Source organism: Pristis pectinata, chromosome 2, assembly GCF_009764475.1.
Source record: "Pristis pectinata isolate sPriPec2 chromosome 2, sPriPec2.1.pri, whole genome shotgun sequence".
Taxonomy (NCBI): Eukaryota; Metazoa; Chordata; class Chondrichthyes; order Rhinopristiformes; family Pristidae; genus Pristis; species Pristis pectinata.
In genome coordinates this window covers 143,797,516-143,811,614 of record NC_067406.1, presented here as the reverse complement: position 1 = coordinate 143,811,614, position 14,099 = coordinate 143,797,516, and the positions used below count along the sequence as shown (strand labels likewise).

At 45.2% G+C, this 14,099-nt stretch overlaps 1 protein-coding gene across 2 annotated transcripts in view; it reads left to right on the top strand.

The window, feature by feature from the left end:
- Positions 1-661: 661 nt before the first annotated feature.
- Positions 662-14,099, top strand: part of LOC127586959 (protein phosphatase 3 catalytic subunit alpha) — a 245,546-nt gene continuing 232,108 nt past the window's right edge. Inside the window, exon 1 of one of the 2 annotated variants that reach the window (XM_052045021.1) lies at positions 662-894. In XM_052045021.1, the coding sequence (XP_051900981.1) occupies positions 843-894 (52 nt within the window). In that variant the 5' untranslated portion in view covers positions 662-842. The remainder of the gene's footprint in view (positions 895-14,099) is intronic. The other variant, XM_052045015.1, reaches the window with a different exon arrangement.

Below are 14,099 nucleotides of genomic sequence, written 5' to 3'. Positions count from 1 at the left end.
CCCCCCCCCCCACACCGGGCTGGTGTCCCGCAGACCCCCACACCCAGTGCCTGCGCTCTGCAGACCCCCCCCCCCCCCCACACCGGGCTGGTGTCCCACAGACCCCCCCCCCCCCCACACCGGGGCTGGTGTCCCGCAGACCCCCACACCCAGTGCCTGCGCTCTGCAGACCCCCCCCCCCCCCCACACCGGGCTGGTGTCCCACAGACCCCCCCCCCCCCACACCGGGGCTGGTGTCCCGCAGACCCCCACACCCAGTGCCTGCGCTCTGCAGACCCCACTGCAAATATCCTGCAGCTCACCCATTGCAAAAAAAACCCACAGTTGGCCAATAGGGTGGGAGAGGAGACGTGGCCAATGACATGGGGCATCGGGGCAGCAGAGACGCGGGCGTGAGACTGGGCAGCGAGGGTCGGGGGCGGGGCACTGCGGGGGGGGCGGGGCCTGGGACTGCGGGGGGCGGGGCCTATTGGGGAACGGCGGGCGGGGGCGGGGCCTCGGCTCGGGGCCTGCGCGAGCGACAGGGCGGAGCCACTGTGGGCGGAGCTCGCGCGCGGGGGCGGGGCGCGCGCGGGGGGGGGCGGAGCTCGCGCGGGGGGGGGCGGAGCTCGCGCGCGGGGGCGGGGCGCGCGCGGGGGGGGCGGAGCTGGCGCGCGGGGGCGGGGCGCGCGCTCGGGGGCGGGGCGCGCCGCCGCCGTGCCTGCGCCCTTGCGGTTAGTGCGCGAGCGCTGGGCGGAGCGGCGGCGGGCTCTGGCACTGAGCTGGTGCGGAGAGTGTTTCCTGCCCCGTTTCTCCCGGAGCCGCTCACCCGCCGCGGACCCGGAGCCGACCGGCGTGCGGACATGTCCGACAAGGAGCCCAAGCAGCACTCCACCACCGAGCGGACGGTGAAATGTGAGTAGGCGGCGGCGCTCCCCCGTCCCCACCCCGGGGCCGAGCGAGGCCCGAGCGGCGGGACGCGGCCCGGGGGCGGGAGGGGATGGCGGGCCGGCGGCGTGCGGTCGGGCCTGCGGACGGCGGCTGCTCCAGGGGGCCCTGCACCGCCTCAGGCAGTGACCGAGGCCGTGGGCCCGGCGCCTCCCGCCCCCGCCCGCCGAGCCTCGCCGGCCCCGTGTCCTCCTCCGCTCTCCCCGCGCTCTGGCGGTGCTCCCGACCCGGCCCTCGGTATCCCCACATCCCGCCTCGCTCCCTCCCCCCCCGCTAACCCCCTCCCCTCCCGCTAACCCCCTCTTCCCCCCTCTCCCCCTCCCCCTCTGTTGTCTCCTACCCCCTTCTATTACCCCAGCTGGCTGTTCTACCCCTCCCTTCCTGCCCCCTCCAGGGCACCTTTGCCTCTGACCTTCTCCCCCCCCCCCCCATCCCCATCCCCCCGCCATCCCCCCGCCATCCCCATCCCTTCTAAAGGAATGAAGGCGGAGGAAGGCTTCATTCTGGGGTTTCCAGAGCACCGGCACTGGTCGCTGAAGGTGCAGCCACCAGTGCTGGAGTGATCACATTTGGTTTTGGCTCTGGCAGCGTTGCTGATGCCAACAGAGGGTCGGATTTCAAATGAGGATATTGGCAGCTGAGTTTGGATCCTTGCGATCTAGAGGGGTTCATGGTGTGGTGGCAGGGGGAGAAGGTCTGTGGATGGCTGGCTATGTGGAGCCAGCTGAGGCCAGTCTTGCCTGGGTGGGCAGTGAGCACTGATACTGGAGGATGGTGTAAGCAGCTGTATCAAATGCTGGGAAGGAAGCCCCGATAGAGTCTGTCATGATCTTGGAGTTCGCAGAGTGCTTTTGTTAATGGAGTGTTACTTGAAGTCACTGCTGCACTGTGTGAACAGGACAGCCAAGCTGCACACAGCAAGCTCCCACAGACAGCAATGTTAGCATGTTTGGATAACTTGTTCTTCTGGTGATCTTGGATGATGGTTTAATATTGCCCAGGTGAACTCTGATCTTTGCAACAGCACCATAGCATTTAGAGAGTTTAATGCCTCACTCAAAAGACAGTACTCTGGCAATAACCACTCCCTCTGTACAACAGTTTAGATTTTCACGTTGAATTCTTGAGTGGGATTCTAAACCAAGACCGCCTGACTCGGGCAAGAGAGTGAGGCCTGACTGAATTCTCAAGATAAGGGTTAAAGGGTAACTGGTACCATTTTTACAGTTGATTATGTTGACATGCAACTTTGGGCTGCTCGAGTGCTGAGACAATGGGTGGAGGCCTGATTGAGAGGTTCAAATATCATCATATTAAAGATTGCCACTGGGATTGTGTTCAAGGACTTTGAGGAAAGCAAGGTTGAAGATAAGGTACTGTTTGCAAGAGCAAAAGGAACCATGTGACTGCTGAGCTCTATAATCAACAGTTGGCATAAGTATAATCTTAAACATGCTATTTGTATGCTGGTAATATGAGACTAATCATCCTGACCTGGATAAGGTACTGAGCTGGGGTGGTACAGTTTGACTCTGACTCAAACCCAAATCCCACTTGAATTTGCAAAAGGCACCCATCAAGCATTACCCTTTGTTGCAACACATTTGCCACAGGCCATGTATTGGATCCTGTTTGCTACTCTCTTTTGGATTCCATGGGCTTTCACATTTTTTGACAAATCTGCCATTTGTGGCTTTGTCACTAAAATCCATGAAGATCACATCAAAGGCGCTGATCTCACTAACCCTCCTTGTTACAGTCACAGACCCAAATTCCTCCTTGCTTGTTTAATCTGTGCCTTTCTAAGTGAAGGGTTATGTGGTCACCCCAATGGATTCCAATAATTTGCCTGGAGTTAAGCTAACTACTCCATAGCAATTTGACTTATCACTTCCACTTTTTAAACAGTACAATGTTAGCAGTCCTTCAGTGCCCTGCTGCTGTTGCAGTGGCCAAGGGTGATGGTCAGTGCCTGTATAGTCTTACCATGCTGCTTGTAACAGCCTGGTATATATTTCATCTGAGCCTGGCAATTTATCTACTTCTAAGGATGCCGAATCCTGAATATTTCCTTTGTTACTGCATTTATTTTATCCAATGTTTCACACTCATCCTCCTTAACTCTGTTCTCAATCTCTCCTCACTCTTCTGTGAAGGCAGCCACTAAATATTAAGAACCTTGCCCATCTTCTTAGTTTCTGTTCTGGAGGTGGGACTGAAGGGAGCTCAGTGCCACCTTCAGGGCAGTAGGCATGGCTATTAATGGCCTTGTTAGCAATGCCCATTTCCCAGGGTAAAAAAAAACTCATTAATTTCTTCATTAAAACTAGTGGAAATGTAGTTTAAATATATGCTAGGTTGTGGGTCATGTTGTGCCTCGGAGACTAGCTAAACCTTTTTATTTAGCAGCTTACAATATGGTATAATGCGCAATGTGAAAGCGTTGATCACAGTCGCTGACTGCTTGGTGCAATATACGATCGGCACGTCCCTATTACACTGCCTCCAATAGGCTTAGGAACAAGGGAGTCTCTCAGACAATATTTAATTAGACCACATAGAAGAAGTGAACTATTTATATATTTAAAAAAAAGTATGAGGTGTCCAGCCAGCTGGGTTGTAACTGTACTGCACCTAGCATGACACCCTTGTTTAAACAATTGTAAGGATTTGCTGCCTCCCCACACAAAGGTCAGATGTGACTGTTCTCTCGGAGTTCTGCTGACCCAATCTTGTCTCTGCCAACAGGGTCATGAAGCAATTTGCTTCATGGATGGTAGGGTTGTAATCCATTGTAGCTCTCACTCTTACTTGCTGCTGAAATCCAGCATAATCACACAGTAATAGCCCTGCTTTCTACCATGGACTCTCCCCTTTCCTTGTGATTGGGAAGGTCCTTATATAACACCTCTCTCAATGGTGGAGTGTGGGGGAAATCAGCTCTCTCCAAGCTGGACTGCAGCTCCTGAACTGGAAGATTTTTTGCAAGAAATTTCTGTTGCAGGAAAGGCTGCTGTTTGGAGAGGAGGTTGGCATTAATGAGGTGTACTGAAATGGGAAGCTCTCGGTTGTTGCTTGTGTTTTATATGTCTGCTGAATTCATCCTTTCACGTGTAACTGAACACAAAATCCTCCAGTCTTTTAAAAAAATTGTTTACTTTAAGATAAATTTGAATTGGAACCATTTTAATTCAGTCACCAGTGATTTTATTTCAGAAATCTGTGTGATCACATTTTTACAGCTTAACCCTCTGATATGAATGGACCAGCACACGTTTAATCTGTAGGGTCGTAGTACAGTCATTAACTTAAAATCATTGGAACACCTTTGCTTTAAAAACTTATCACGGCAAGGGGTTGTGAAATTAAATTGTAAGCATTGCCTATGTTTTTTCCCCAGTCATACCCCCTGCTCTTCCCCAGTTGCTATTGTGTGCACACGGAACAGGAGTTCAGTACATGTCTGTGACACAGTGAACCTGATCAGAAATGCTTTCCTGAAAACCGCTTGGGGTTGGTTTGCAGAGGAGCCATTGGCTTGTTTTCAGTCCTTGTTGTAACCATGGCGACTTCTCTTCGTCAAATCTACTTTTATTGGATAATGCTTCTGTGCAGTACCCTGGGACACTTTCTCTATGTTAGTTACTTTATAGGTGGAAGTTATTGCAATAACTGCTGCAAGTGTGCTGATTGAAAGAAGGCTAATTGTAGTACTGAAGCAAGAACTTGCATTTGTATAGTGCCTTTAAGACAGTGAAGGGCCATTCACAAGAGCATCATCAAACAAAACAGTCACATGTTGAGACGGGTGACCTAAAGCTTGGTAAATAAGGATTGAGTGGTTTAAGGAGGGAATCTTGCAGTTTAGGATCCAGGTAACTGAAGGTGATTTTGTGATGTTGGGGGGCTAGAATTGGGAGAACAAACCTTGGAATTGTTAGGCTGGGGTGAGGTTATAGCGATGGGAGAGATGTGGATACAAGGTTAAATTTTATTTTCCATATCCTGTAATTTAATGCCATGGAACATGCCCATAAACAGGATGTGTGGAGGGTAGTTTGTAAAGCACCATTTATGCAACTCTGAAAGAAGATGTGCGACTTTCTCATCTATTTTTGCCAGTAAGAGTAAACACTGTTTCTGACCATGCTGACTAATTTATGTCAGTTAATTGCCTCCTGAGTGATTAATCTTTGATTTGTAAGCATACTTGCAATGCTTATTTCAAGCTGTGAAAACGGAGAGGGCAAGATAGCAAGGGGGAAGAAAATCCTGGCTGGAGGATAAACAACAACCCTCTCCAAAGGGGAAATAATGGCTTTTCTTGAATAATGAACTGTGCTCACTGCCCGATGGGAATTGGATTGTCTGGTCATTGTCATATTTATGATGTGGGTTCTTGCTGTGTGGCTGGCAGGGCTTCCTATGTTACAACAGTGGCTAGATCTACCTTCACATTCTGGTAGCCACACTACAGGAAGGATGTGATGGCATGAGAGGGTGCAGAGGGGATTTACAAGGATATTGCTAGGATTAGAGAAGTTTAGTTACTAGGCTGGAGTTTTCTTTATGAAGCTGAATGGAGACTTTATAAGTGACTCCAATAAAGAGGATGTGGAGGATCTATTTTCCTTGGCTGAGGTGGTCAATAATGTGACAGTCTGGATCTGACATAGTACAAGGGTTGGAGGGGAAAGGAAAATTTATTTCCCCCATGGAGTAGTATAGGGTTCAGACACTCGCAGAATTAAAAGGTGATGATTACGAAGGAGCCCTTGTCACATTTTGGAGGTGCCCTGATGCACACTGGAAGTGCAGTGAACTGCAGGGATATGGATGGAGAGCTGGGAAGTGGAATTAATCTCAGAGAGCTCATGGGCAAATGGCCATCTTTTGTGCTTCTCTAATTGTTTCAACAAAGTGTATTGTTTAACCACTTATTGATTTCAGTTTGTTTCCTCAAATGGTCTGAGAGACTAGTCTTGCATTTGACATGAGCAATGTGGAAGTGAGGTTTTATCTTGATGACACGTATGCAACGTGCCACCACAAATACACCCTTGGTTTCATCTGCTAATTCTGTGATCAAATTGAGACTGCAGAGCTACCTCTGTTTTATAAAAGGTACTCTTTCAGGGCTAAGTAAATTGCTGCTGCTTTTTTGGTTGTCTCTTGTTTTGCTCACCCTTAGAATTGGTGGTTTATGCTGCTTCAGGTAATTGTTGTCAGCCTATGGGAGTTGACAAAGTTTGGATAGTTTTCAAACACTTTTGGTGTGTGGATGTTTCTATAATCCTATCAGACCAATTCATAGGTTTCCTTGTATTGTCTTATAATTAAGGAGCTGTGGGCGTTTACTGACAAACCTTTTCAGAACCTATAACTGATGACCAACCCAATGGTACTGCTTGTGATTGAAATGGGTTAGAGAAAGATTTGCATACATTTTAGACATGGGGAAGAGAGTTGTTAATGGGTATGTGAGAGAATAGGTTACAGGGAAATGTTGGGGTTGGTATTGAGATTGCTCAGAAAGCTGATGTAGATTCAATGGGCCAAATGGCTGCCTTCATTGTTATGAAATGTGACCTGTAATTGGCGCATCTTGGCAGTTGTATGTGATTTGATCAGATCCCTGCTATTGTGCTATTAAAACAAAAATGAGAAAACCTCTGGGTAATCTTTAGTGTAATTTGAGCCACATTTGTAGTGACGAGGTTGAGAGATGTGTAAAATGGAAAAGCTCACTGGTGGAATGCAGATGTTTTTAAGTTGGGGTGAAGGCATATTGGCCCGATGTTCTTGCTAATTGATTTCAGCAACTTTAGAAGTCGGCTAACTATGGCAATTTCCATTGTATGACTAACTTTTTAATACGGTAGAAACTTCAATTCCATCACTACTACTGTTTAGTTTTGTTTCAGGACAGATGTTCAGGTTTTGGAATGACTAGCCACTGTCTGGTGGGGTCGATAAAAGAGCCATTTGATGTAGTTTATCTGCATCTTCAATAATGGGTCATTTTCAAATTGTAAGGCTGTTACTGGTGGGGTGTCAAAAAGATCAATGCTGGGCCTTGGCTAGTTTACGTGACTGAATTTGATGGGAAATGAGGTTTCCAAGTTTTATTATGAGACATGGTGAGTTGAGACGGTGAGCAGTTGGAAGATGTACTGAAGGGATGTAAAGTGGTTAAACTGAATCGGCAAGAAAGGACCAAATGTGAGGAAGAAAAGGAAAATGAGATTTTTGAAAAGTAAGAAACTAATTCTTGTTGGTGTAGGAAATGCAGAAAGTAATGCAAAGGTTGGAAAAGTTGTCCTTTATCCCAGTAGTATGGAATATAGGTTAAGCATTTATACGGCGATTAGGTGAAATTGTGGCTGGAATGGTGTTTTGGTTTTGTACCTCGTTGAGTGCAGTGGAGATTGATCTTGGAGCTGAAGGTCTTGTCCTTTCAGCAGAGAGTAGAAAGAATGGGGCTATATTCATGGCAGTTTAGAATAATGAAAAATAAAATTTTGAGAGGCTGCACAGAGGTTGTTTCGTCGAACTGGAAAGTCCAAAACTAGGAGCATAGTAACTTTGGACCAAGCTGAGAAATTTCCTTTTGCATAAGCTTAAATCTTTGGAAATCTATTCCCCAGAGTGCTCTGGATTCTCAGTCATTGTGTAGATTCAAAGATAGATTGACAGATTTTTGGGCAGTAAGAGAATCTGAGCATATGGAAATAGGAACGAATGTGGTTGAGCCAGAGGATCAGCCGTGATCTCACTGAATGGTGGAGCAGGCTTGAGAGCTTGCATGGCCCCTCCTGCTCTGATTTCTAATGCAAGACATCTGAAATAAGTTTTATTCATCAGCCTCAACATTGAGTATCAAATACATTTCAGTCAGCCAGATTTGATTAGAGTTTTTCACGTTCAAGTGTTCTTTCAGGATGTATAATTAGTTTTAAATGTAACCAAACTTTTGAAATTTTGTGGTTTATTTATCTGGTGGTTAGGAATAATTTTTGCAGGCACTTTGTAAGCGAGTGCTGGTTCAGTGGGAAGGTACCAAGGACTTAACTTTATTTTCCCTTTTCTGCTCGCCAGAGTATAACCGGACAAACCCATTTCATCCTGAGAACAAGAGGGCAAATCAGCCTATTGCTATGTGAAAAATTAGATCACGGCCTACTTTATTCAGACTGTGTTGTTGTGATCTGGAAAGCATGGAATAGAAGGGAGATTGAAGCAGATTCAATTGTAACTTCAAATAAATACTTGAAAAGAAAACAGTTACAGGGGAATGGGACAGATTGGAGAGCTGGCACAAGTACAGGGCACAGAATGGGCACCCTCTGTAACTAGAGAATCATTGTTTTAGTCTGCTGTCTTCACCATCTGAGTACAATCCTTTCTCTGTGGGCTTGGGTGGGTGGGACTTGTCCTGCTATTTCACCTGCACTGTTGGGGGAGGAAGACAGTGCTACAAAGGTTTGCAGCTGTAACCTGCTCCATGAGCAGTTACAAGAGTTGCTTTGGCTGAAGCCTGAATGAGCCTCGTGGCCTTTCCAACCTTCTCACATTTTTATACAGGCATTTTCCACATTATGGCAGTTCAGGTTACAGAAATTTGCCCTTGCAGAATTCACAAATCATGACCCAAAATTTTGAGATACGGAATGAAATTCGCTCACACAGAATTTGTGTGGTGAGGGAAGTAAATGAACACAGTTTTTTTTCAACTTGCCTTTCCTGATGTGCAGGTGATGAGGCTTCACGTTATGGAAGGTCGGGATACAGACTTTTCTAGGAACGCAACCCCTGTCTGTAATGCGGAGGTGGCCTTTATTGGCAGCGTGTGCTATATCCAACTGCTGTCTGCAAGGGAAGAGTGTGTTTAACATATGTAGCAGTTGATTATGCTCTTGCTCACTTCCACACAGGCTGGGACACCATGAGGCCATTCGACCCATTGAACTTGCCCTTGCTCTTTGAAAGCACTCAGCACTTCCTTGCAAACTTTACCCTTCAACTATTTATCCAATTTCCTTCCAAAATTGCTGTTGACTTCAGCCACCCTTTTAGGCATTGCATCAAACTTGTCCGTGTATCTCCTTGTGTGATTTGGTGCCATATTTTGTTTTAAAGCTGTGGTTTGAGGGGAGGGCTGGGGTAGGCCTTGGATTGGAGAGGGACGGTGAGTGGGGTAGGGAAGCACTGGACAGGAGATGAATGGGAGTGCCCCAGGAGAGAGTGGAGGGTCATGGGGGTGGTGGAGAAGGGGTTTGGGAAGCCCTGAAGGCTCCAGAAGGGAGAGTGGAGGGACATGGGGGGTGGTGGAGAAGGGGTTTGGGAAGCCTTGGAGAAGGGATGAGTGTGGGATGCTCTGGAGGGAAAGGGGTGGGGAGAAATTTTAAATTGGAAGTGCTGTTGGTGAGCTCCTTAGATTGAAGATGGACACTGGAAGGTAGGCTTGAATCTTGAGCTTGTGTTGAATTAGGTTATTGGTAAGCAGCGTTAAATGGGACAAAGCAAAGTAGGACCTCGGGGGAACTGCATTTGGCTGCAGGTAGCATGAGCAGACCGGGTTGGCTGCATTTTCAGAGCCTATTTTGGCAATGTTATATGTAGCCAGTGAAAGTTGAATATGATACAATGCTTCATTAACTGCAATAGGCTTGTGAAGAAAGGTCAGAAGTTCTCATTGTAGTCTAGCATTTAGATGAAATGATGAAAGAGTTCAGATCCATTTGCTGATAAAACCGGTTAAGAGGGATCAAAGATTGAAAATTAACAGCAAGAGCAGCCTGCACTTTCATTTACAGCTTGAATTTGACGTAATAAAATATCCCAGGAACACTTTCTTATACACAGCTATTATAGAGTATCACATTCCAGATGTTGGCAATGTGGAGAAGGAGTTAAGGTAAATATCATTGTTGATGGGATAAATGGCTTCCTCCTCTGCTGTAACTTCTATGAATTTTACACATGGTGCTTCTGAAGTGAACTCTAATTTGGGGAGCAATGGGGCGTGAGAGTTGGCACTGTGTATCCCAAGGAACAGAGCCTGTGAACCCAGCACACTTAAACTGTTGGATTAATGTGGCTAGCTTCCTTTTAACAGGTATTGCCTTAAATGATACAAATAAAAGATTTTTTTTCCATTTTTATATAGTATCTTTCTTGACCTTGTGACATTTTGAAACAATTTTGGTATTGTCACTACATGCACACATAGTAGCTGGGTACACAGTTGTCTCCCCGAAACAATGCAGTATTGTTATGGCTATTTGATCTGTGTTGTTTGAAGGGTAAATTTCCCAAGGCACAAGAAAACTCCCTGGATAATACCACAGTATTTCTGTTAACCCCTTTTCCCCCAGGGACAAAGTAGGTCTCTTGTTTTTAAACATGTATTTCATTCAACTACTGGCAGCCTCAAATGCTGCATTCCTTGAATACTAAACTGTTGGGAACATTTGTTTTTAAAATTTGAAAATCAGTTCAAATTACCCCAGTAGAATTGAAAATGCCAGTTCTACCTGTGTGTGTGAAGGCAGTGTTATAGTTTCTGTGTGGCCCTTAATTTCATTTTTGAATGCTGAGGGATGCGTGCAGTGTGGAACCTTGTCAGCAGTTGGTTCATGCCCGTTACTTGTCCCCAGCACATCTGTAAATCTGAATCCCCTACCAGTTATTGGGATGGGTCTGTGGATGAATTAAGTGTTACTCCTAACTCTTTTTCTAATTGACATGTTTGTAAGGAGCAAATCACTTGAGAATAATGCAGGTTACAGAGAAAGACGTAGAGAAATTAAAACCACGTTGTGCTCTTAGTTTGGGTTTTAAGGAAATTACAAAATGATCTTGATGCTGCTGCATGGCCATGACTTTTGGGTGTACAGTGAACTGGTGGTCAGATCACTGATCCCACCATACATCAGCAATTTTTGTCATCATTGGTTTATTATTGTCAAATGTACCAAAATACATTGAAAAGCTTTTGTTTGTGTGCCATCCAAATAGATCATTCCATGCATAAATACATTGAGGTAATAAAAATGAAAATAATCCAGAATATAGTGTTACAGTTATGGAGAAAGTGCAGTGCAGGCAGACAAATAAAGTGCAAGGGCAGCGATGAGGTAGATTGGGAGATCAGGAGTTCAGCTTTTTTAGTGTATGAGTCTGGATAGAAGCTGTCTTTGAGTCTGGTGGTACGTGTTATCAAGCTTTTGTATCTTCCTGATTTTTTTTTGTGGGGGGCAGGGGGGCAGAGAATGACTGGGGTGGGAGGGTCCTTGACTATATCATCTGCTTTCTCGAGGCAGCGGGAAATGTAGACATTCAATGCAGGGGAGGCTGGTTTGCATCATGGACTGGGTAGAGTTCCCAACTCTCTGCCATTTCTTGTGGTCACGTGCAGAGCAGTTGCTGTACCAAGCCGTGATGCATCTGGATAGGATACTTTCTATGGGGCATCTGTAAAAATTGGTAAGAGTCACTGGGGACATGTTGAATTTCCTTAGCCTTCTGAGAAAGTAGAGGCATTGGTGTGCTTTCTTGTCTGTAGCGTCCATGTGGTTGGACCAGAACAAATTATAGGTGATATTTACATCTAGGAACTGGAAGCTCTCAACCATCTCCACCTCAGCACCATTGATACAAGCAGGCACGTACTCTGCCCTGCTTCCTGAAGTCAATGACCAGCTCCTTCATTAGGCTTACACCGAGAACATTGTAAGGTCAGCATTTAATTCCCATCCTTAGTTGATCTTGAACTCTGAGTGTCTTGGTGGTTATTTTAGAAAAACAGCAAAGAGCCAACCATATTGGTTGGTCTGGAGTCACTTATAGGCCACAGTGGGTAAGGCTGGCGCCTTTCTTTCCCTGAAGGACATTAGCAAACTAGTGGGCTTTTGTGATATTTGAGTGGTTTCACCATTACTGATGCCAGGCTTTTATCCAAAATTTATTTAATTGCTTGAAATTTAATTACTTTCAATTCCTGAGCTACCCTGGTAGGGTTCCCTACATCAATAGACCGGCCCCTGAATTGTAGTCCAGTACTTAACCATGTTAAGAAAGTGACCTTCATGTCTTTGGGATTTCCTAAAGTGCTTCAGCCCAGCCATTTTTTTTAAACAGTTAATGTGAACATGGTGAATTGTTTTGAAAAGGAATAACTTGTATAAGCAAGAATTGATTTTGATGATATTGGTTGGGCCAAGGTTTTAGTGAAGATCTGGGAATTTCTTGCTCTTCAAATAGTGTCAACTTTGTCAACTTAAGTAGTGGCAGTGATTTTGATCTTACAGCTGATTTCTTGTTAAATAAATTTGAAAACATTTCCCATCAGTTCAGTGTTCCAGAAATGTTGCTTAGTGAGGCTGCAAGCATTTGAATGAAATCTCCATTTGAGATTTACTGAACAACAGCATCTCTGACAGCCCAGAAGTCTGTTAGTACTGCATGGAAGGTTGTGCCCTGGTGCCAGCCCTGTTGCTGAGCAAGGCTATCTCGAAGATGATTTGTTCCACCTTTCTAATTGCAGCAGAATGTTTTTGCATATTATGCCATTGATTGCTTGTGCCTTCAATCCTTGTTGCATTTTTTCGTTGATGTATTTGGTGATCCCAGTGGCTGGCTGTGCAGATTTTTCCAGGTGTCAGGAATGAGCATTTCTGCCCTGAGGACTATCGTTGTGCACAATCAAGAATCTGGGTCATTTCTAAAATGCAATTTGTTTTACATTAACATTGATGAAGAACGGCACAGAATTCAATGGTGAGCTACATCATTGGCAGCTGTGTCGTTAACTGTCCAAGGCCTGAGCTCTGGAATTCCCTTCCTAAACCTCTGCAATTCTCCATAAGGCATTCCTTAGCCACAGCTCTTTGACCAGGCTTTTAGTCATTTGCCCTAATTTCTCCATATGTGAAACTATCAAATTTTGGTTTTACAGAATGTGTTGTAGGTTTAACTTCATATATGCATATAGCTGTTCTTGGGAGTTTATGATGCTCACTATTTCTTGAATCCCTCCACAACCCTACTACCACTCTGTTGGAACTCTTGCAGTATGCATCTTTCCCAAACCATTAGCTTGATAAGCTGCTCAGAAATTGGTCCATATGGAAGTACAAATCTTTATCCTTGTGCTTCCATTTCCTGGGACAAAGTAGGTCCCGGGGGAAATGGGGTTAACAGAAGTACTGTGGTACTGCCAGATGATAGTATCCAATATCCAAGGCAGTTTCTCTTTGTATAGTATTTACAGCACTGAAACAGGTCATTTGGTCTTTTAATTCATTGGGAGATATGAGATTAGATTACCAGCTGGGAACTTCTGTGGCATGATCATGGTTCAGAAGCAATTCCTGAATGCAGTTTAATCTACTATGCAGTAGCAGAGTGACTGATCTGTACTTAAAAGATTTATTCTGTGGGTCACCTCTATGGTTAAGAAACAATTCAGGCAGCTTCCAAGTCCATAGGTAATCCTTACAATCTTGTGTTTTAAAAACAATTTTAAAGACAATACAAATGTAAGAAGAGTCTTTATTAAAGATGTCTGGGTTGGTTGCTTTAATTTGGGTTAGAAGGTAGATGAGTTTCCCATATTCATGAGAAGAATTTATCTATCGCGGCATGTTTAGCACCAAAACTTTTGGTAACTTGTACAAAAGGCTTTGGAGTTATTGCCTCTGTGCTGTGCTTCAGAATAAGTATTAAAGAAATGGCTCTGTAATCCCGATAATTTTGTGTACTTGTCAATTAGGTTACATTTTTAATGTTGCTGTGACTCTAGATAGCATACTTCCCTTTCGAGATTAGTTAAGTGGAAAATCTAGTCCAACAATCCCAGAGTGGTGCTGAAGGACTGCTGTACTCTCAGAGGGGCAATACCAAGGGAGCGACAAACTCTGAGACGGCCTGTTCGTAGATTTTAAACTAGAAACCCACTACCATCCAAAGTAGATATGAAATATTTGGTCGTTGTATATTAAGAGTAGCTGTACACCGAGAAAGTCACCCAAGTATTAGTTGCCATTCCATGCTTCGCCAACTTCAGTGTCAAGAAGTACAATTTTGTGATTGTCTGAAACTGAAGTGTATTGAGAGCTGAATAAGGATTCCAATACTCTCTGCATCCTTCAGTTTTTAACTGCTTCTCT